Source organism: Phaenicophaeus curvirostris, chromosome 7 (genome assembly GCF_032191515.1).
Source record: "Phaenicophaeus curvirostris isolate KB17595 chromosome 7, BPBGC_Pcur_1.0, whole genome shotgun sequence".
In the NCBI taxonomy this organism is placed as follows: Eukaryota; Metazoa; Chordata; class Aves; order Cuculiformes; family Cuculidae; genus Phaenicophaeus; species Phaenicophaeus curvirostris.
In genome coordinates, this window is record NC_091398.1 from 21,436,616 (window position 1) to 21,458,883 (window position 22,268).

The 22,268-nt window shown below is 38.8% G+C and overlaps 1 protein-coding gene across 2 annotated transcripts in view; it reads right to left on the reverse strand.

Annotated features, from left to right (window-relative positions):
- Positions 1-7,441: 7,441 nt before the first annotated feature.
- Positions 7,442-22,268, reverse strand: part of CERS6 (ceramide synthase 6) — a 117,736-nt gene continuing 102,909 nt past the window's right edge. Inside the window, exons 9-11 of one of the 2 annotated variants that reach the window (XM_069861163.1) lie at positions 12,410-12,566; positions 11,394-11,417; positions 7,442-9,128 (exon numbers count right to left, since the gene is read on the reverse strand). In XM_069861163.1, coding sequence (XP_069717264.1) covers positions 8,970-9,128; positions 11,394-11,417; positions 12,410-12,566 — 340 coding nt within the window. In that variant the 3' untranslated portion in view covers positions 7,442-8,969. The remainder of the gene's footprint in view (positions 9,129-11,393; positions 11,418-12,409; positions 12,567-22,268) is intronic. The other variant, XM_069861164.1, reaches the window with a different exon arrangement.

Below are 22,268 nucleotides of genomic sequence, written 5' to 3' on the forward strand. Positions count from 1 at the left end.
CACGTCTGAAGCTCCAGAGCTTCATTAATGAAAGACAAGGAAGGAAATTGGTAATTGTATTCTTCTAACATAAGTCGTCAGTATCAGCATGACTTACTGGCCTGTATTTTCCTATACTTTGTGCAAAGACAGACAAGCCATCTGATAAAATCACGGTTTTTTTAAAGGAAAGAGGGAAAGCTCTTCTGACATGCAATCCTCAAGGCTGTCAACTGCAGCTCTGCAACATTTACCACTGTTTCAGGCTCCAGCCTTCTCTAGATGTAGGCCATCATTCTGACAGTCTGCTTGGGACTGCATTACAGCAGGCAGCACCACCACCTTTACTAAGTGCTCTGGTAATGGCATCACAATGAATCAAAATACCAAATTTACAGTTCAGGTTCATGCAACTTACATGAGAAAGCTGGTTCGCCTTCCTCAGCTGCTCCTGCTGAAGTTTCCCTCACCTATCATTTCTCAACTGTGTTGTTTGGTGCAGAACGAGCATTAAAAATTTGCATCCAATTTTGCTTTTGATGCTGCATTTCTCCTATCCAGATGGAAGCTGATGTCACTGGTAGCAATCCATTTTTCCTCTTCCAAATGATATAGTTAGCATTTTAGAGTAGTTACCTGTCAAATCTTAGAGAGGATTTCTTACATAAGAATTCTTCCATCTGGAACAGCTCAGTTTGTTCTTGGACTAGTTGCAAGAGTAGCAAAGACCATCATAGCTTAACTACGAGCAATCTTGATGGTTCACACATGCCTTATTTGCCAATTTTTTTTTAAAGATTGTTTCAATTAGTAAGGAATTGTTATGAAAGAACAGTTATTTAAAGAACTTAATGTGAAGAGGAAACTGCTTCTAGACTGGACAGCAGTCCCAGCTGCTTTTTACATCCACCTGGTCCAGTAGGTACCACAGCCCAGGTCATCTCTTCCTCAGCGTTGCTGAAGGACCAAACATTGGATCTACATTTTAAGCAATCTAGACTGCAAATGTGTAAATCCTTTCCTGGAGCTGGCATGTGGATCAGGTTGTCTCATAAAATAAGAGCTACGGGCACTGATATCACTTGGAGATCATACAGTAAGAAAGTTCATACAAAAATGAGATGCAGTAACATCTAAATGCTTTGACTGAAATAAGCTTAAACTAAAATTAGATTAAGGACTACACAAATATAACTGTAAAATAGCAAGCCTTTTTGGTACGAAGCAGCTTTTTCAAAGACACTTTAGGAGAGCAACACTAATTAAAAGTACTATTGCTGGTAGTTAAAAGGGGAGGTTATCTTTAAAAAAAGCCCAGAATCAGGACAGAAAGTTGCTAGGTAGGTTAATGCAGGAGGAAGCTGATACAATTCTAATTAAGGAAGGATCACATTCCACCTCTGAATTTCAGGATTATTTTTTCACATGAGGAGATTGCAAAAAGAAGCCTAAATATGACAAGAAATGCTACTTTATGCAGTTGTACAGGAACCTTGCTCTGACTTATTTCAGAATGAGTGAAAAATAAGCTACATAGTACCTTCTAGGCAGAGGACCATACACTTGTAAGTATTTAAAAAATATCAAAGGTACAATGGCCTTTTTCAGATGTTTAGGAAAGGGTATTAATTTGGAAATGGGAATATATGTTTCCAGCCAGTAGCTTTAAAAAGTACATCATCTTAATTAGTTAACTATAGCCCTAGCGTTACAAGTTGGGTCATGCTGCTCTTACAGATAAAAACTACAATACTCGACTATCTCTTAATACTTCATATTGCAGTTCCCAAGGACTAAAATGTAACAGTTCCATGTCACATCTCAACAAACACATTTGAAAGTCAGAACCTTACCAACACCTCAGTGTTGCACACAACCCTGCATCTAAGTAAACCCCCGACAAGAATCATGGGCAGCTTAGCATGCTCAGGGCTGGAGAAAACAGATGTAAAGTGCTTTCCTTCCTTAAGAGTGTGTTTTCCTATAGCAATAAGGCCATATCCTTAGGTACAAGACAGAAGGTGTGTGAGCCTCACCTGTGCTCCCAGTGGGCACTGTTGTCTTCTCCTGGTAGAGCTCTGCAGTCAGGCCTGGCACAACAAGTGCCTTAGGGAGACCATTGTTCTGCCTAGTTAATACATAGTTATTGTTTTATTCACTTCCTTTGCAGAAATAGGTTTTAGGATTATTGGAATTAACTTTTCACAGCACTGTGATCTCTGGATTTTACAGCCTGGGGGGAAAGCCTGGTGAGAAGCCTGGATATGCATTTGCCCAGCGAGCGTTGCAGCTTCCTACTACAGACGCTCAAGTTGATGTGGTCTCTTACACATTTCAATACTGAGTGCGCTCAGGAACAGCATCTTGCAGAACAGGGCACAAAGAGCACAAACCTGCCAGTATATATCAGGGAAAATCAACCCTCCACCTACACTAGCAGAGCCGGGACTAATGGTGTGGAGCAGGAATCCCACCACACATGCTCCTAGCTTCTGTCCATCACAGAACGATGAGACATTCACTCAAGTGGCAATTTACCCATTCAGCACAGTTATACATTTGGGTTCCTTCCACTCACCTTCTGTACCACAGGAAACTGTGTCGCTGCCATTTAGCTCTTCTAAAGCAGCCCTGACCTCCTGTCTTCTTCTGAGAACCACTGTGTTTCTTGTACAGAAGGACCTTTACAGACTTAAAGGCAGTACATAAAAAAAAATCTTGCTCTTTTTCACATTATCCTGAGACATTTTCTGTAAACAGTGACTTCTCCTTGTGCTATGCAAGTTGAGGGGTATATGTGGAACAAGAAGCAAGACATTAGACATAGGATTACAAATATTTCCACATAATTAAACCTCTCCATAAATCTCTTCAACAAAAAAGAATTTAAGTGACATATTAAATGCACTACAAGACTCTATAAATTATCATGGAGACATATTAACAACTACAGTAATTACATCTTTAAACATAATGCAAATCTCCAGGTTTACTTTTCTTCCAGAGGTAAAATTTCAACTGATATGTGGAGATTCCCAGATAATTGGTATTTGGGTTACGAGAACTGTTGCCTCAATTTTCTGCTGAAGTTGTAAGAATGTTTTCACATATCCCATTTCTAAGCACTTCCTCCTTGTCTTTTAATGCTGCACCAGAGCCTGCCTGACAATGGTATTTTGTAGGCTTTACTTTGGTGAATATACGAAAGCAACCCCAGCTCAGAGCATTGCTACACATAGCCAGCCCCTTGTTTTATTTTTTAAAACAGCAAACCCCTTTACCTCTCTTCCTTTTAACAGTAACGTAGAATCCTATCATAAATATGCAAGGCGATTTGGTCTGCTCTAATGGTCTGAAAAATGCAGCTTCCTTGGCAAAACCGAGCTTTTCCTCAGGAGAATCACAGTACAAGAGTGGCCCTTTCCTCTCAGCTCCAGAAGGGGTCAGTAGGTGGGACTTTGCCGACTGACAGTTTAGCCTGAAACATCTGAATGAACACCGACTTTAAAGAAGCTCTGATCACCTAAACTGAAAATATACAATTTTTCCGAAGTGGGGAAAGCTGGTCACTCAGAAATTATTAACATGCAAATTTGTATATTTGAAATCCCAGCAACACACCTTTCTTTAATTAAAACATTTTAAGGGAGAACTTGTCCTTCTAACACTTACTGTTTCAAAGTTTTAAAACAAGACATAACATAAAATACTGCACAGACAAACTCAGCAAAGACACACCTGAACATGCTTTAAAAATGCTGGAGTTTGCAACGTGGATAACAATCTTTAAGATAAAACAAAGGAAAACATTGTTTGCATTTCATAGAAAAGAGAAGAAAACCGACACTACATTCCTCATACTTAAGTTTATTATGAAAGTGTCTCCAAATCAAAAAAGCCCACAATACTGATTGGTTCCAGAGATTTTATGAGAAATAATAATTTTCCATATTAAAAAAAAATCCAAACCAACTGAGTAAACCACAAAGTAACCCCCAAATTTCTACACAACAGCTATACATGAAAGGACTCTTAGCTAGCACATCACTGTGTCTGTGACAGTGGAGTTCCTATACACCACTGCATTTCTGAGAGAGTTGCTCAAGCACAGGATTGTCATGAAAACACAGGTGAAATAGTGTCATCTGCCTCACCCTGATCTGCAACAGGCAGTCAATATGCACAGTACAGTATGAAGGCTCATGTATAAAAGTTAAACCCTGGGACTGCAAGAAGCTGAAGCTCAGAAGAAGCAATAAAATGTGTTTTGTTGCATTTTTGGTCACATCAGACAACAGTTTTGGTCTTTTGTCTCTCACCTGTGATCATTGACATTGCTGTAAAACATGATTTCATAGTATTTCCTCCAGTTTTTTAATCAAAAGCAATTTCAAAGACTGAGAATTCTGTAAAGACAAACTCAAACACTGTGTTTTCATTGCAACTACAATCAGAAATATTTACAATTTAAAGGCTATATACGTGTGCCACTTTTCCAAACTTCCACTTGTGCCTTTTAAAGACAAAAAAAAAAGAATAAGGTTGTCTTAATGAAGTTACCAGTAGGTCCCTGTTCCAAATCAAAACCAGACAAATTGAGTAATACAAACTGGTTTTGCTTTATGTTTTAAAGGCAACTGTAGTTTGCAGAACACTGAAGTTAGGTCTAGTAAGGTCTACATTACAGGAAGGATAAAAAGTACTTAATAGGTCCTCTCACACAAATGTCACAAGAAGTAGACAATAGGAGACATAAAAAAATGAGTTGTAGCAAAGAGATTAAAAAAATACCAAAGCATCAACTGTAGAAAACCAATAGTAGCCCATATTTCTTCTGACAATACGGAAGGGCGCAGTAATGAGAAGATGCGCGAAAAAGGTATTACACATCCTATTAGAATACTCTGTGTGAAACCCAGGTGATGTCTAAATAAACCTGTGTTGATCAGCATTGACATTTGCTGAAGGGTAACGGCTTTTGCCACATGTCCCCTTCAGAAACAGAAATTGATTTTCACTCAAAAAAAGATAAAGATTAAAAACAAGAATCACTTCACTGTAAACAAAGCTTTAGTGCACGTACTTGGGTCTCATAAAAAGGATTTGACATTTGCAATCACACAGAATGTTCACAGACTGAGGAACATATGAAGCTGTGACACCTGTTCCAATTCTGCTGGAATTTAAATAAATAACACATAGAAAAAAACTACAAAATGGCAACAAGGAAACAGCATGGGACACTTTGGTATTTTAGAACTAGCACTACTGAACATTGATCAAGATCCAAAAGACTCCAACACCCACCCTTGTTGTTTGATCAGATATTTCTACCATTTTCTGCAATGTTTGATTTTAGTGTTCTATGAAAAAAACCACCAACAAACCAACCACCATATGGTTTTCTTTTGGTACAAAATATGCCAATATGAGAAACAGTAAACAAAGGGAGACCTGAATCTTATTTTACTATATTCTGGGCTGGCTAGGGAGAGAAGACAAATTCTTACTATTTACTGATATACTCTACATATAATTTCCTCATTTTTCTACTTCAACATCTCAACCACTGTGCCGTGTACTGTACTATAATAAAGGGAGCATAGAATTTGAAGACAAACAAGTTATAGAGTACAAACCCTCATTTCTAAAATGACTAAAACGACAATTCTACAAAAGGTGTGAATATACAGAACCTTTTAAGATGATGCATTTACCATGAGCCATGTGAATCAACCAATTTTCTGGAATATGTATGATTATCCTCTGAATACTTGATAGCTTCCAAAAGCATGTTGCAAAGCTTTTCAGCAGAGAAGCAAAGAAATTCAAATGAAAAAGGAAATACCTGCACAATATTCTCTCTGCAGAGTGGAAGATGAAAGCCAAAGTGTTGACATCCATTGGTTAAAGAAATGAATCAAAACACACTGTCACGTGTGTTCACTAAAACACTTGGTCCATTCCACTAGAGACAGAAACAATTGTGTCAATTTTTTATTTCCATAACAAAATTTGTAGCTTGAAAGTTTAATGATTGCTCAACAAAGTGTAGTTTTCAACACTTCCTTATTCTTATCGCATTCTGCAATGTTCATTGGAATCTCTCATCTCACCTATTTTCCAAGCATATCTGTATAAGTTTATTCTAGGCTGCTAAGAATGGACTCCAAAAAGCCAGGAGATAAGTAAGACACTGGGAGTCAGCTGTACCATGGTTACTGCGTACATGCTTTGGTGCATCATCAATGCAGCTGAACTTCAAAGGAAGGGTTTCAATCCAAGTTGCATTATTTAACACTGGAGGTATACTAAGAGCATATGTAGCCAGCGACGGTAAATCTTCTCAAGGGTTGTAGCCCTAACTGTACAATTAAATAGACACTGTACAGTGCAGCTGGGAAGGACCAACAGGGACCAGAGATCTCCTGCTTTTTGCACAGGGACTGTTTTTGGGAACTGCTCTCTCTCCTGTTATCAGCATTACAGTACTATTGTATATTTCCTGTGTTGATTATTCTGAAAGGTCAGAGCAACGTTTTGTACCCATTTCAGACAAAATATTTTGCCAGTATGCCAGTTTTGTAACCACCTTTGCAGAAGGGAAATGTTCCAGTGGAGGTAGTAATTAACACGTGAAAAAGGTGTGTTTAGACTGCTATTCTCTATTACCATCTTAGCAGCTCAGATTTCAGAAATTAGACCATTCATTCAATATATCCCAGGATGATTTTGTTTTAAAATCTTGTTATCATCTTGACAGTAATTATTAAACAACTGCCACTTTGAATAATATGGACAGGATACTTTCTATTGCAATCAGTGTACTTTCACATGCATAACCTGGCTGATAGATATTTGAATGAAATCAGAGGCGCAGGAGACAGATGAGAAAAATTAGAGGCAGAGAAACTTTTAGAGGAGGATATTTAAATAAGACTACCTTTCTCTCTCTGATATACTCATGGATATATAAGCTATGCAGCTGCTGAATTATGAGGTTACTTGGCTTTTTCTAAAGATGATCTGTGGGTATTAAAAATGACAGGTTTTCTTCTGTGATTCACAATTTTTTGGTTTTCATTATTGTCTACTAAGGGGAGAGGTATCGTTTTCATTCATGTCATTCTGCCCTTACTTTCAGCACATTTTTTGCTAATGCACAAGGGTGCCTATGGATAATAAAGGTTTCAAAAGTTTTCAACAGTGACCAATAGAATAGGATGAAACTCAGTTTTTCAAAGAAAGAAGTGGCAACATAACTGTCTTCAATGCAGTCTGTATAAAATAGAGCCTTTAAATATGTTTAACGGCATCAGAAACCAATCTATATTTTGCTGCTTGCATAGGTGGAAAGAATCAGAAAGATTTCCTGACTTAGAGTTCCAGCTGAACACAGCACACCAATCCTTTTGTATACAGGAGACACTCTGTTACATTTTTTCCCAGGTTTGTTCTTCCCTTTCTTTTACTTTTTTGTTTCCCTTCTTTTTTTTTTTGTTTTTGTTTGTATTTTTTTTAAATATATATAAGTCTTTGGTCTACAAGCACATTGGTTCTGTGTGCACATACACAATACTGTTGAACAGCAGGTTGCATAGAATCTGTTACCCAAGAACCTTGCCTACTTTTGGCACTGCTCACAAATCACAGAAAAGTGTCCTGCAAAAGCTGTATGATCTTTAGCATCCTTAATCCAACTTTGATCTACAGACTGGAAGAAATGTATATATAATTTTTAAAAAAAGATGTTTATTTTGGGCGTTTGTCTTCTTTAGGACACAGTTTGTAAACCCTGGATGAAAAAGAAGAGCAGAATTATTTTACAAACACCCTTAGTTTTATATCTAGAGGTGATGAAATACTGCTGAGAATTCAAAATTTGCTGTGAGTTATGTTAATTGAATTTTGCTCAAGTTTTCATGCATTCTAGTAATGTTTGACATTCTGCCTTCTCTCTCTCACTCTACCATGAAAGTGGCAATAATGATAAGAATGATACCTAGACTGAACTGTGTCCAAGGAAACAATGAACTTTTAATCTGCAGTTTTTTCCATTATACCCCTGCTCTCAACCATCTGAACTTGCAAGAACAGATTCAGGAGTGAGGTCTGGATTCACAATGGTGCACTAGAACAAACAAACCTTTCAACATGGAATCTCTGAAAAAAAAGCTAAAATCTGTAGAGGTCAAAAATTGCAAGGCAAAAAAAAAAAAAAAGAAAGAAAATAAGTGAGAATGAGTTTTTCCTAACTGTAGACATCAATGCTTTTGGGTATTTGCACAACTAATTGACTCTACTTCTAATGCAATTAACCACTAAATTGAATTTTAAATTATGCTAAAATAATATCCCACAATTACCACATTTTTTCCCCCAAAATTGCTAACTTACCACAGTACTTACTATCTAAAGTATCAATCCAGTGTTCTAAAACTTTATGTTGGAGGAACGGCCACTGTTATTTGATAGGCAATTTCAAAACCAGCACTTTAAAACACAAAGATAGCAAAAATATCTGAAGCAGATCTAGAATCTATAAAGCTGTGTTCTATTTTACTGTAAGTAACAAATCAAACAACTATTACTTATAGCAGATTCAGCATAAGCAACAGGGATGGACAGAAGAGTTCTAGCATGATGCTCTCCACCACTGAGAATCCCGAGATAAAGTTAGAGAATGGATATTCCCTTTTGTCCAGAAGTTCCCCAAAGAATACAAAATAAATAATATTTCAAAGACAGTACAAGTGAAAATACTGCTCCCATTGTGTCAGTTACATACACATACAGCATGCCTACGTATACAGAATGGTGTGTCGTCTTCATTCACAAACAGGAAACACGGCAGTGCACTATCAGAATGCTTTGATACTCCTAAATTTTTCTGATGCTGAGATATATGAAGAAATCGCATTCACAACTTATAATTTACTTCCAGTAGCAAACAGTTCTTTCTGTTCGTGTCTCATGGTTGAACTCAAGGATTAATGCTCCTCTGAGCAAGTGCCACTAAGATACCCGTTTGTCCCATTGGCGCCGCCGGTCCCATTAGTGGCGACAGTGCTGTGTGGGGTCTTTGAACGAGGTACTGTTTCTTCCTCATCTGAGCTTGACTCAATGTCACTTCGGTCATCCTTTGCTACCTGCAGAATTTGGAAAAGAAGCAAGCAGTAGGTGATTGTAAGGAAATAACTGAGCCTTTTTTAAGTTCAAGCCAGAATCAGAGAATTCAAACAAAATTTTAAATTTAAGCTTTGAAGGCAATCTCAGTTCTCACACACTTGGCTGCCTTTGCCTGCCAGTTTATACCCGTTTATGCTGTTCCTTCAGTTAAGGAGCCCATTCTCCTCCTCTGTAGACCACAGGTGAAGATCACTGAGTTTGAGCGCTGTGCATGCTGAGTCCCTTTAGAATCCCTGAGGTAACTTTGCTTCACCCCATTCAGTCAGGTGCACCCAAAAGAAGTAAAAACCCGAGTAAGGCAGGCTAAGAAGAGCAAACAAGGGCAACAGAAAAAAAGCCTGCAAAGAAAAGGCCCTACCTGCCCTGTTTTTAACGGCATGTTTTTCCCAGGATGGTAACAATGGCACTGGAAACTTATAGGATAACTCAGGTCAGAAGAGACCTCAAGAAGTCTATGCCCAACCTCAAAGTGGGGTCAGCTCTGGAGCCAGGGAAGGTTACTGAGAGCTTTACCCAGCCTGACCTTGAAAGTCTCCAAAACTGGTAAGAGTGCATCAGATAAGGTAAAGAAAAAAACAACAACCATCAATGCAAAGATGTCTGATGTCTAAGCTGCAAGCAGCTCTAACGATGCAGCTTTCCATGCCTGATTCTACCCCCATTTGTATAGTTGAGCTTCTTAATTCATTCAGAATCTATTCATGCTGCGCTGGTTGCCACATCAGACAATTCCAATTGACTGTAATACAGTAAATGGACACAAAGAGGGCAAAACACATGGTGAGCCTTTTCTCCAGAGAAATCAAAACAATTAAAGAACAGGGCCACTGCGTGTAAGTTTTTTGCATAGAATAATCCTCCTCTACTCCAGAAAGCCCTCAGGACAATTCTGCTCTCCAGCTCTCACCTCAGAAATGGCCATTTGCCTTTGGGGCTCCCTGTGGTGCTACCATCCTTGCAATATCAGACACCTGAGTAACACTATTGCAGTTGGGAACAGAGAAAAACAAGAGACACACAGTTCCTATACACTTCCTAACAAGTAATGTCAACACTTAGCAAGCCCACAATTCTGACACCTATGAAACTGAACTTGAGCTGAGGTCAGAAATCTGATTATATACTTATACAGCTTCAATTAACTGATTACTTCAGTCTCTTTTATATAAAGGGGATTTTTATAGAAAAGCTGTTCGGGATACAGAAATACGCTTAGAATTTCACTTTTATCAGAGAGAAAAGAATGGGCCCATCACAGGGACTGAATGCCTGTGATTAACGTGAGGGCAGACCAGATGATTGAAAAATTCAGTGTCATATTAAATTCCCTGAATATATTAGATTCCCTGCCAATTCTTCTGCTAGGGTCCTGCCCTGAAGCTAAACAATCAAAAGAAGATTCTATGCTACAGTCACTTCTGTTAAACACGTAATCTGCTTTCTTTATATTTAAAATGCACCAGTGTATCAGGGTCTTTGCACTTAAACACATCTCACAGCACTTCTTTTTACCCAAAAGAATCTACTGGAGCCATTTCTACAGGAGTCCAGAAAATATATATCTAGGTTTATAAACTCCTAAGCATAACAAAGAGCAAGAAATGGATGATCAGAATTAGTCACAAATTTAATGATAATAAATTGCTTTACCAGCTGAGGTATTCCAAAAGTAACAATACAACAATAAGAAAAATAAATAAAAATGAAGATATACTGGAAGATATCTGTAATGTGTTGTGAAAACACTGCTTATTTTACTGCAGAAATGGAAAGAGTGGTGTTGCGAGTGAGGAATTGAGTTAAGATCTGAAGGAAGAAGAATCCTCTGTGTATATGTCATGCATACGCATCTTTTACCTGCTCACTGCCTTACTGAGAGTGCGCTTGTACCATCTAAACTTTCTCCTGTGCAATTGTTTGAACTACAAGGCAGAGGACTTACACTCTCAAGTACGCTTCTTGAATGGCGACAGAGCAGCTGCTTATCCTTCTAATACATATGTGTAAAATAGCACATGGATACTATAGATAGAAGTGGGTTTGAGTGGTATTAGGCAAAGAATAGGCAAGAAGCGCAACTATGATTTAAAGATATCCTTCATCTAAATACATAAACACAAACAATGGATAAAAATACTGAACAGAAAGTACAAATAAAAAAAAACCCACAAACACCAGTATTACATAGGATAAATCTTTTTTATAGTAAATTTAAAGAAACTTACATGCAAGGAGTTCCACTTCCCAGCCTTCCAGCACAGCACAAGGGAAAGATAAACAAGCAGAGTAAGAGCGAGCACGAAGCACGCTTTGAAGTCACTGGTGTAATTCAGACAGGACAGCTGAGGCTAATAATCACTAAAAGCAGCGGAGACTGAAGTGTAGCTTCCAGGTAAAGTACAATTTATGAGTGCACTGTCCTTCATGCAGAGTGAATGGCAGATCCTGGGCTCCTCCAGTATAAGGTTGAGCTCTCTGGTACATCCATAGAAAGCAGTTTTCTGTAGAACAATCCTACTCACTTGGGGGTGGTCACATACCTAAAACACCCACTCATATGACCAACTCTTTAAAAGCAAAATAGCCTGTAGTTCACATGATCTGTGTTACCTCTACCACCTAAATGCAAGTGCTGTATCTGCATTGCAAGTGTAACGGGGCTAGTATCTCTATGAAATAGAACAACTACAGCAAGACACTAAATATTATCCCAAATAGTCTTGCTGTAGGAATCCTAGAAAAAGTACACAGCACTTTGCAGAACCTCATTGATACTAAAACCCCAAAGAGGCTGTGATTTGTAACTTTGCCACTAGCAAAGTCAACAGAATTTTGATTGGTATTAATATTACTATCACTACCACCTGGGAAATTAACACTTTGCTAACAACTACTATAAAGAAGAAAGACCCAACTGGCAACCCCAAAAAAGCAGCTGGCTTGGGGTTTTTTTTAAATCCAATTTCCCTAATGTAGTTTGGTTCAATGTACCAGATTATAAAAAAGAAATGTGGAAGCACATATAAGGATCATTACAAGGAGCATATTAACTTAACTGACATTTGTTACAAGGTGTAGAAAAAAAGTTTTCGCAAGAGGAAAGAAGAGTTTACAAAAAAATCCTGTGTCTTCAGTAACGTGTTATGGATTAGAAAGAAAAAGTAACCAAAAAGTCAGCGAATCTGTATTGATAATGAAAATGTTAAAATCCTAAACATTAAACAGAACCATGTTGTCTTACCTTGCCCTTTGTAAAAGCTTTGTAGGCTGCCTTTATGATTAGGTAGGACCATAAACAGTGCAGAATCTGAAGAATCACGAGCAGGATGTTGAAGACCCACAAGGCAGGGAAATTGCCCAGAGCTTCATACAGTTCAAAGAATGTTGTGTTTAATATCCTAGAAGAGAAAAGGGACAGAAAACTACCAACAACTTTCCTTAAGCCAACAATCTAAAAGAAGCCCTTTTAAAATCAAGGTGACAAGTACTTGATTAGATAGCATCCACATGGATAGCTGGTTCACAGAGTAATAGCAACTCAGTCTGAATCCCATAGGTGTTCCCAAAGAGAAAAAACATTCAGATGTTAATTTCAGTGTTTAACTTAATTTTGCAAACATCCCATACAGAAAACAACGATCCTCAGTGTTCATTTCTTCTATTCTTTTATAAAGCTGGCAGGTGCTGATTTTCTCAGATAACTCCTTCTCTGACTAATAACAAAGACCACTTTGTTCCATTTTTTTAAACCAAGCTTTTCCATCTGAACTGCCTCCAATGGGGTTTGCTGCCCTTGTATTAGCACAGGGTAACAGCAGCTACGAGGAATGTTATACTACAGTACAATCCGTATGCAGTATCATGGTCTTCAAATCATGCTTCCAGGTTGTAACAGGGAACTGCGACCTCTCTCACGTTACATGAGACAAACCTCTACCAAGAGCCGGGCAATGCTCCCTAGGTACTCCCATGTGAAGCCCTCTCTCACAAACTCAATCTCAAAGCCTAGGGGTTTGTGTCAGTGTGCAAAGCCTTGGGTGCCTTTGCCCTCTTGGTATCAGCAATGCAACTGATGTGCTATGTGGAACTGAAAACAGTCTGAAACCATTCAGTTAGTGGCATCTAAAACACAGGCACATGTGTGGTGGGATTCAGTGTCTTAACAAGGTTTTCTCAGAACAAGGGAAGGCTTTGGCTGCCAACATAAACTCTTATTATTTTGAAACCTCTCCACCAACAGAAATCGAAAGTCTAACCCACAAGTCAAGGGGCTTAACCCTGGATATTGAAAATCCTATGTACCTGCACCTGTTTCTATATTTCTAGGCAGCTCTGGTGGCCACTATTTGCACAAAACCTAACTTGCACACCCCTTACATACAACAAAGAACAAGGTTTAACAGTTACATAAAGGACAGGTGGACAATGGGGATACTTGAGGGTGGCAAGAACATGTGCCCTCATGGCCAAGAAGGCCAATGGTATTCTGGGGTGCATTAAGAAGAGTGTGGACAGCAGGTTGAGGGAGGTTATCTTCCCCCTCTACTCTGCCCTAGTGAGGCTTATCTAGAGTACTCTGTTCAGTTCTGGGCACCCCAGCTCAAGAAGGACAAGGAAATACTGGAGATAGTCCAATGGAGGGCTACAAAAATTACTAGGGGACTGGAGCATCTCTCTTATGAGGAAAGGCTGGGAAACCTGGGTCTGCTTAGCCTAGAGAAATGAAGACTGAGAGGAGACCTTACCAACACTTATAAATATCTAATGGGCAGGTGTCAAGAGGATGGGTCCAGATTCTTTTCAATGGTGCCCTAGGACAGAGCCAATGGACAAAAACTGGAGCACAAGAAGTTCCACCTTACAACAAGGAAAAAATTCTTTACTGTGAGGGTGACAGAGCACTGGAACAGGCTGCCCAGAGAGGTTGTGGAGTTTCCTTCTCTGGAGATATCCAAAACCCACCTAAACGCACTGCTGTGCAACCTAGTCTAGCAGGGGAGTTGGGGAGTTGGACTACATGATCTCCCAAGGTCCCTTCCAAATGCTACTTTTCTGTGAAATTCAGGCAGCTCTAGGCATTTGAACCAAGTTTTTGAGAATCAACATTTCAGATACAGCGATGCTACAATAAGACTTTTGAAGCTTTGTGAATAGACCATTAATTATTCTGCCCAAGTACCCCACCACAGCAGATGATTTCAATATGGACCTCAGCAAACAGTCTGAGAGCAGAGAGAGGACAACAGAGACTAGAAACAATGGCATTTTCGGAAACAAATAACGATCTATCAATGCATGCTACTTAGGGAGAGAAAAAGAAGGAAAGGTGAGCATTTAACAGCTTCCATCCAGTTTCCCTGCTGTGTAAAAAATCCATTAAGAAGTCCATTTGCTTTGGTTTTTTTCAGGTGTTTTTGGTTTTCTTTTTTTTTTCAATTAACTACCAGCCTCTAGCCACTAGAGGGCCTATTTCATCAAGCAACGCCTGCAGAGCTCTTGGGCTGCACACACTTTGTCTGAAGACAGGAGATGCAACTGAGGTCCAGAAAATTAGAGGTACCACGCTCAATTTCTTAATAAGGAATCACACCCCTTTCCAACAACATAAAAATCAGTGCAAGGAGTATTAATAAGTATGTACAGACAGCAAACCCAGAATACAACATTTAGTGGTAATGACTTCTGTGTATTTACAGCTTTGGTCAAAAATCAACCAATGATTTCTAATAGATTGCTCTTATTACTATAGGGCATTTCTACCTTTTTATTTTAGTCTTTTTACATCAAAGTGTACATTTGCTTCATAATTTATGGAAAATTGGATGGTTTTTAACCTCACTACATAACTGTGGTTTTATACTGTCTTTTGTTTATAGAGTGAACATCAAAAAAAGAAACTGTTTTACACTTCGCAAAAACCCCATCGTGCTATTGCTTCTGTCAGCTAAAACTCTTCAGCCTCAACTTTGTGTAATTTGTTCTGCCAATGGTAGCTCTACATGGCACAGCGATACTCTCAGGCATATCAAAACACAGCTGTAGTCAGCACTGTTTTACTCAACCAGTACTTATTTCAGTTCTAACCACTATATCAAATTTAAACTTGAAATCAACAACTCCTGTATGTAAAGTGACCATTGTTTACATCCAACTGCCTTTTCATATGTCTAAAATCTTATACGCTCCAGAAATGTAAATGCAGTTTCTACAGGTTTCTGTTTATATTTTCATCCACTGGAACAAATTAATCTCCGGGGACTTCCATAGGAGTCAAGTCAAAAAAGTAGCATTAGAGATGCAGATGGTCTGTTCTTGCACAAGTCCAAAACATCAGGAAGATGGCAAAGCCAAAAAGAGTGCTTCTAGTTCCAAAAACAGTTTCACTGTTCATCTACTCTGTAGTAAGTATGGGAAATAAGCCTTCACTGAAAAGCAGACCTCTTTTCAACCTGCTCATGTCTGGCAGACTAAGGATGGGACTGGAACTCTCCATTAAAGCTCCATAAAGGAACTCAGAAATTGCTCTGCAATGCAAAGAGGAGTCAGTGAGCTGACGTGCAGGCTAGGTGTGCAGATGGAGCTAAGGCTATGTTAAAGCATGTCAGGCTGAGCAGAAGCTAAATGAAAAATACAAGAAGCCATAGATAAAAATAGAGGAGAGCAAATAAACTTTCTCTCTCAGAATAAATAATTTTATGTCAGAAGTCTGAAATGGGAGGAAAAATCATAAGGTTAGTGGGCAGAATACCAAAAATTCTACTTGTAGAGGAAGGGAGGGAGGGGGAGAGGTAGAGAAGAAAGGATAGACAATTTTCAACCAATTCCACTGCTGCAATGATTCAAGAGAAACATTTTAACCAACTACACAAACAACAGGGACTGGAAAGAGCAGGATGAGAATGGATTACAAGGAGGAAGCGTCTAGGGATGTATATGCAAATAAATCTAAGGTTCAACTATTCAAAAAGGCAGGCAGGCACTTAAATCTGCAAACATGCTTGCTGGAATTTTTCAAAGCTTTCTAGTGGTTAAATCCCAACTTTTCATAATGAATGGTGGTAACTTTTATTCTTGGCTATTTGAATTGAAACAGCTGGACTTGATCTCACCAGGAGAAATTACTTTAAGCTGGAAGTGCTCTACCTCTCTGAAAACTTTGGTAAGTATGTTTCACATCTCTGGAACTTGAACCAAAACATTAGCTTCTGCTTTTGAAAATAGGTTGCGGAGTGCAACAATTTTGCTGAGGTCCCAAAAGATTTTGATGTCTGGACAAAACAACACAGTCTCATGGAAGGTATTCCCTCTTCTCTCATTAAATACACCCCAAGCGGGGTTGTGCACCTGGCTCTGTGAAGCTCTCAGTTCAGCCTTTTGAATTATGTAGTGTGGCTGACGAAGGCAAATGAAAACAAATTCATCACTTAAGATCCAATCTACTCTTACAGATATCTGTGGTAGACTTTCAGGAATGCTGACACAATATCTGAGGCACCGTAAGAGGTAATTCTGTATTTACTGTACTTATGCTCTAAGTGAACACTCAGAATACAATTAACACATTTTCAACAACTTCTAAACGATCAGCTCTATCACATCAACAATAACATAGGTTTTTCCCTCTACCATCTCACTCTTGGTCTAGCCAGCTAAGTAGTACTTGGAAAGCTGTCGGCAACAGGCCCATACACTGACTCAGATAAGATTACACTCCCTCCTCTCAGTGGGCAGAAGTCCAGGCTCTTGGAAAGCAGTTACTAATTCTTGGCAAGCTGATCACTTCACTTGGACTAGGGATGGAATAAGGAAAGAGATATGAAAGGACAGAGATAAAGAATGAGAGGGATAGGTGGAAGAATAAAATGCCTATTTACTTCTGTCTGAAAAACAGCAAAAATGTGCTGTGTTTGTTTCTGCAGGGGTCCTGAGAGGAATGAAAGGATGTGAGAAAGAAGGCCATGTGGAAAGAGTAGGCATTCTTCCAGACAGGCAGGAAATTAATGATAAACTCTGCAGAATGAAGCATAGCAGGGTGATGGGCACTATTATCACATCCAGCAGGAGCAGAAACCGCAGCTGAAATGAGTGCTACTGAACATTGCCTTAACTTCTGCAGCATTGTCCAGTAACCAACATACTGCATGTGCAAAGTGTTAAATGAATGGCATGTTGTTACCACAGCGTGACAGCCAGAAGTCTCAAAGTATGGCCAAGGACAGCAACACATGATAGCAGCTGGTCTAAATAATTCAGAATAAATGTATTTATCTCCTTTACCAAGTGTATATTAGACAATACTATTCTATATTGCACCGTAACAAGCTACACTGGGACAACCTTCAATACTGCATTCATTACAGAGCAAACAGATAATTATATCCAGGTGGGCATTAATGAAATTCAGATCATATTTAGTAGAAGTAATCCAACAATACTACTGCCAGCAATGCTTCAATTCAATCTTCCAATTTTCAATGGTTTTTCATTTTTTTTCATTTTTTCCTTTAAAAAATAATCAATTACATTTAGATCTGCTCCAAAACATAGCAGATTATTCTCCATTGTATATAGTAAAAATTGACCAAGACTACAGAACAGAGTCAGGAGTCCTAAATTCGGGACTTAGCTGTCTATTAACCTATTATGTGGTCCAAAAAAATTTCTTCTTTCTTTACACAGTTTACTTTTTTCAAAGATGGGCATGACGTATTGGGACATATTGTCTGCCACACAAAGATGCTGGGAGAATTAATTCAATCATTTGTTTGTAAAACACTAAGGACTGCTTGCTTAAGAGATCTCACAAAAACAATAGGTAAAAAAAATATCACCAAGGTTCACAGATAAATGAAGAAGCAGTAGAGTGTGAAAGCACACACATGTGTACATGTTGATCAGCCACAGGATGATAAATCAGCTACAGTTTATCTGCAGTCAAGATTTCTCTTTGGGATTCAGACCCTGACTGAAATCTAACAGGACTTCATATCCTAGGCTGTCCTAGTTGTAATGACAATGCTAAGCTAACTTTACACAACAGGAAACCTGACACAAAGATGTTTCTGCATGAGAGGCATCAGATGAGTCACTCAACTTTTTACCTGAGAAGGGTATGAAGTGATATGCAAAATACGCATTGTCAAGATTTGAGAAACTCTGGTCTATAGCACTTGTAAGTCCTGGAGCCCTCAAGCTGCAGCATAGCTAAATATTTATTCATAGCAAATCATGTACATAAAGGGCTGTACTGCCAAATTTTTCCTCTTCTGAATTTCAGCTTGGCCAGCTGCTGTTAGGATTGTGCCTATATCACTGTTCTGCTTTGAACAGATGCTTCTTGGTTCTTGCTGAGTGTAAGAACAAGCTGGTTTCCCTTTTCAGATTCTACTGCTCTTAGGTTTTCAGTCCCCTAGAGCAGGATTTATGCTACTAATCAGTGCATGGCAAATAAAAGGGGAGCAGCAGAGAGCACAGACTCACTGTGAATTGACAAGAGTCAAAACCCAGACACCCACACAGCATCAATGAAGCAGAGAAGAAAGGGCAGGGGGGGAAACGATCTTTCAACAGCATTTCAGACAGATTCTTCAGATTTTTGGTTGGTGATGCTCATTACCCTTTTCTTTTAGACAGTAAGTTGATGAAAGATCTCCATAAAATGTAGTGTCAAAAGGGATATAAACTCTTGAGCCAGTATTCAGAGCAACATTAAATCCACACGCTTCAATTTTATCAGTGAGCTCAGCATTATGTGGAGTTCTGCTCACCCATACCGGCTCCAAGTCAGAGAATTTCCCAACATGGTGCTAATACAAGCTCAGCTGCTGTAGAGATGGGTGGCTTCTGTTCTATTACTAACTGGGAACATCATCTCTTTGCAGAAATCACAGCCCTGCCACTGTGACTGTGTTATTTTAAGCCCTGCATAGATCAATAGGATTTCCAATTACTTAACTAAAATGATGGAACAGGCAGGAAATTATTCATGTTTGATGTACTGTAAAAGAGACCATTCTGATCAAGCTGTCACTGTCCTGGGTTTAGCTGTGCTCTTCTCTTCACTCAATTCCTTCTCATCAACAGTTGCTGTCCATTAACTCATTTTGCAGCCACTGGTGTGAGTAATAGTATTTCCACTCTCGTGGACAGAAATAAACACGAATACAAGGTCAAAGACACCTTCACAATCCAAGCTCAAATCTCAGGAGAGTCTTTCAATGGACATTAGTATATGAAAAGAACACTAATTTTCTAGCAGAATGTAATTCTATTCAGCAAAATGCTGTATTAGTAATCTGTTCTGCCAAAATACATGTGTAAAGGCCCGTGATCATAACACAGGCACAGAGAAACTACATTCCCAAAGTACACATAAAACTTCTATAAGAATAACAGAGAATACATATCAAGATCCATCTGCCCAGAGATCATGTCATTCTCAAAAAAGGAAGGCCATTGTTGTAAACTGTAGAAGGCCAGTTTCCAGTCTTTGAAAACAGGGTATCACAGAACAATAAACCTTCCCTGTGCCTCTTTCTGTTGACTAAACAGCAGCACCTCTGCTCAAGGAATTTTTCTTCCTCTTGCTTTTGGAATACACACTGACTCAATGACTTGTGTTTAGCTATATGCCATGACGGACATTTCAGGAGAAAAGATTACCTAAAGTTTCTGTAAACACAGGACTACTTCAGAATTGGTTCAAAAGCTCACAGGACATAACAGGGCAGCTGCAGCCAGTTGCCCCATACCATCAGTAGTAGGAGCACCACATTTTGGATTCATTGGTCCAGTCCTGAGAACATGTGCCTAGAATAATGGAATAATTTTAAATTCCATAAAAATCACACAGCTTAAGGATGTATAGTGGCACAGTGTCTGCCAAAGACTCATCTTTCAAATAAATGACTTAAATACTATGTTCCAGTTGTGGAAGAAATGCCAAAAGATGCGGATGGGGAGGGGAAATAACCCCAACACCAAAACCCTGAACAACTGCACCTTTACCCACACAAACATTATAAGATTTTCCTCCACATAAAAATCTGGGAAACCAACCTTAAAACAGTTTTCAGTTTAATCCATTTTTCTTAGTGGTGATCTCTACTTTCACAGCTGTTACGGTCAAACTCTGCCATCGTGCAACAGTGATTCAACCAACATTGTGTGCTCGCTTACATGGGTGCTGGGTTTCTCCCGAAGTGTTTAGCCACAATGAACAACTCCTAGCTGAGTACTAATGAGACCATAGTTGCACCACGGCTGTCGATCATGGTGTTCAAAAGACATTTACTGTTTCAAGCTGGCAAGTTAACTCTCATGCTCTCATGCTTTTGTACAGCTATGATTTATATGTCCAACACACATCAGCAGCTCGCAATGAATCAGAAGCATTGTTCCACTTTTATATTGACCCTGTAGTGCTACAAAATATCCTCCACTAACATCAACTCCTGTTGCTACACATACAGCTTCTAAGAGAAAAGGGATTGAGAAGAAGAATATTTGTGCATGTCCAAACTACCTACAGCCACCTAGACTGTCAGCGCTGGGCCACCTGTGGTATTACCTATCCAGCATAGCTCTAACCCTCCACTGAATGGGCAATGCTTAAAAGATGTATTTTGGGGCAGTTTCCCAACATACCTCCCTTACAGAAAACAGTCAAACTGCAAATTCCCATGGTCAGCCTCTTCTTTTCCTCATCCCCTTCCTGCAAGAAAAGCAGCTTCAGAGGAAAACTGGAGGACTTCAGCTGACTACAAAGGGGTTTATATGGGAAGCTGACTACCACGGTGGAAGCAACTCTTGGTTCAGCTTCCTCAGGTTATCCATGCTCTCCAGTCACTGTGCCCTGCTGAGCTGATTTAAAGATGTTAACATGTGTCTACAAGAAAAACACCTATGCTGTTCCTTCCCCTGAGACAGTTGTACTCATCAGAATAATTCTGAGCAAAATAAATGCCCAGCAATGTTTTCCATCAGAGCACAGGTTATAGTAAGGACATATTTCATAACAAAAGGAGGAAAGTGAAAACACCGACTGAAAGCCAGGTTTTTAATTTTTTCTATTTGACAATAAAAAGCATAATTAATACAGTCTGTAGAAACTAAAAATGAGGATAAGAATCAGCTTTAGAAGTCTGATGAAATCCTTTTCATATAATTTTATCCTGTTGTGATCACATGAAAATCTTGAATATGAAAACACTGAGCAAATGCCACTTTTTGTTATTTATTCTGCAAACCCACAATGGTGAATGACATCTGTAACCTTTCCATTTATTATAGCTTCCCTGCAAACAGCTGGATCAGTATTAACTAGGCACTCCAAAGATATCAGCTTTGCTTCATACAGCACTCAGAGGCCTGAGTTCACAAGCACTGTAAACAATTTGAGGAAATAAAATAACCAGGCATTCAGAAGAACATCAGATAACGTTTGATAAAAGCAGATGGGATGACAACATTATATATGCTCCACTAAAGAGCTAAGACAAGAACTGTAAGTAAATTTATGGAGACTTAGTTAATTAAATCTTCTTTCTAATCCATAAATTGAAGTCTATGAGTTCTTCAAATATACTGTGGTCAGCTTGCCAAAAACTTTATTAAATGCTCTTGATAAACTTATAAGTTATAGGTTGCCTGCTGAAACTACAAACAGACTGAAATATAAACACATGATAACTTTTGTTAGTTCTACAGTATCTACTCACTGACAGCATGAATAACATCAGGAATCAAGTACCTTGAATTAAAATCATAATTTATTTCTTCATATCAGATACCCACTAACAACTTAGACAGTGTTCTGGTTTAGACAATATTCTGAGCAAAATGAGCTCAAAACAGTGTCAGAAGAGATTTATTTTCTTAATAAACAAGTTAGTTTACTGCAGAACAGAGATGTTTGTCCAGCTCAATATGTAACACTAGCCAGGCTAGAAAAGTTTTGACTGACACTTCAGCATCCAGCCAGAGTAACTAAAACCATCACAAAATTCTGTGATCGTTCAGTGTACAGACAAGGCCTGGGCAGTTGGGATTTATCTGGCTACCTAAATTCTTACTATGCCGAGTAATTGACCATGATTCTT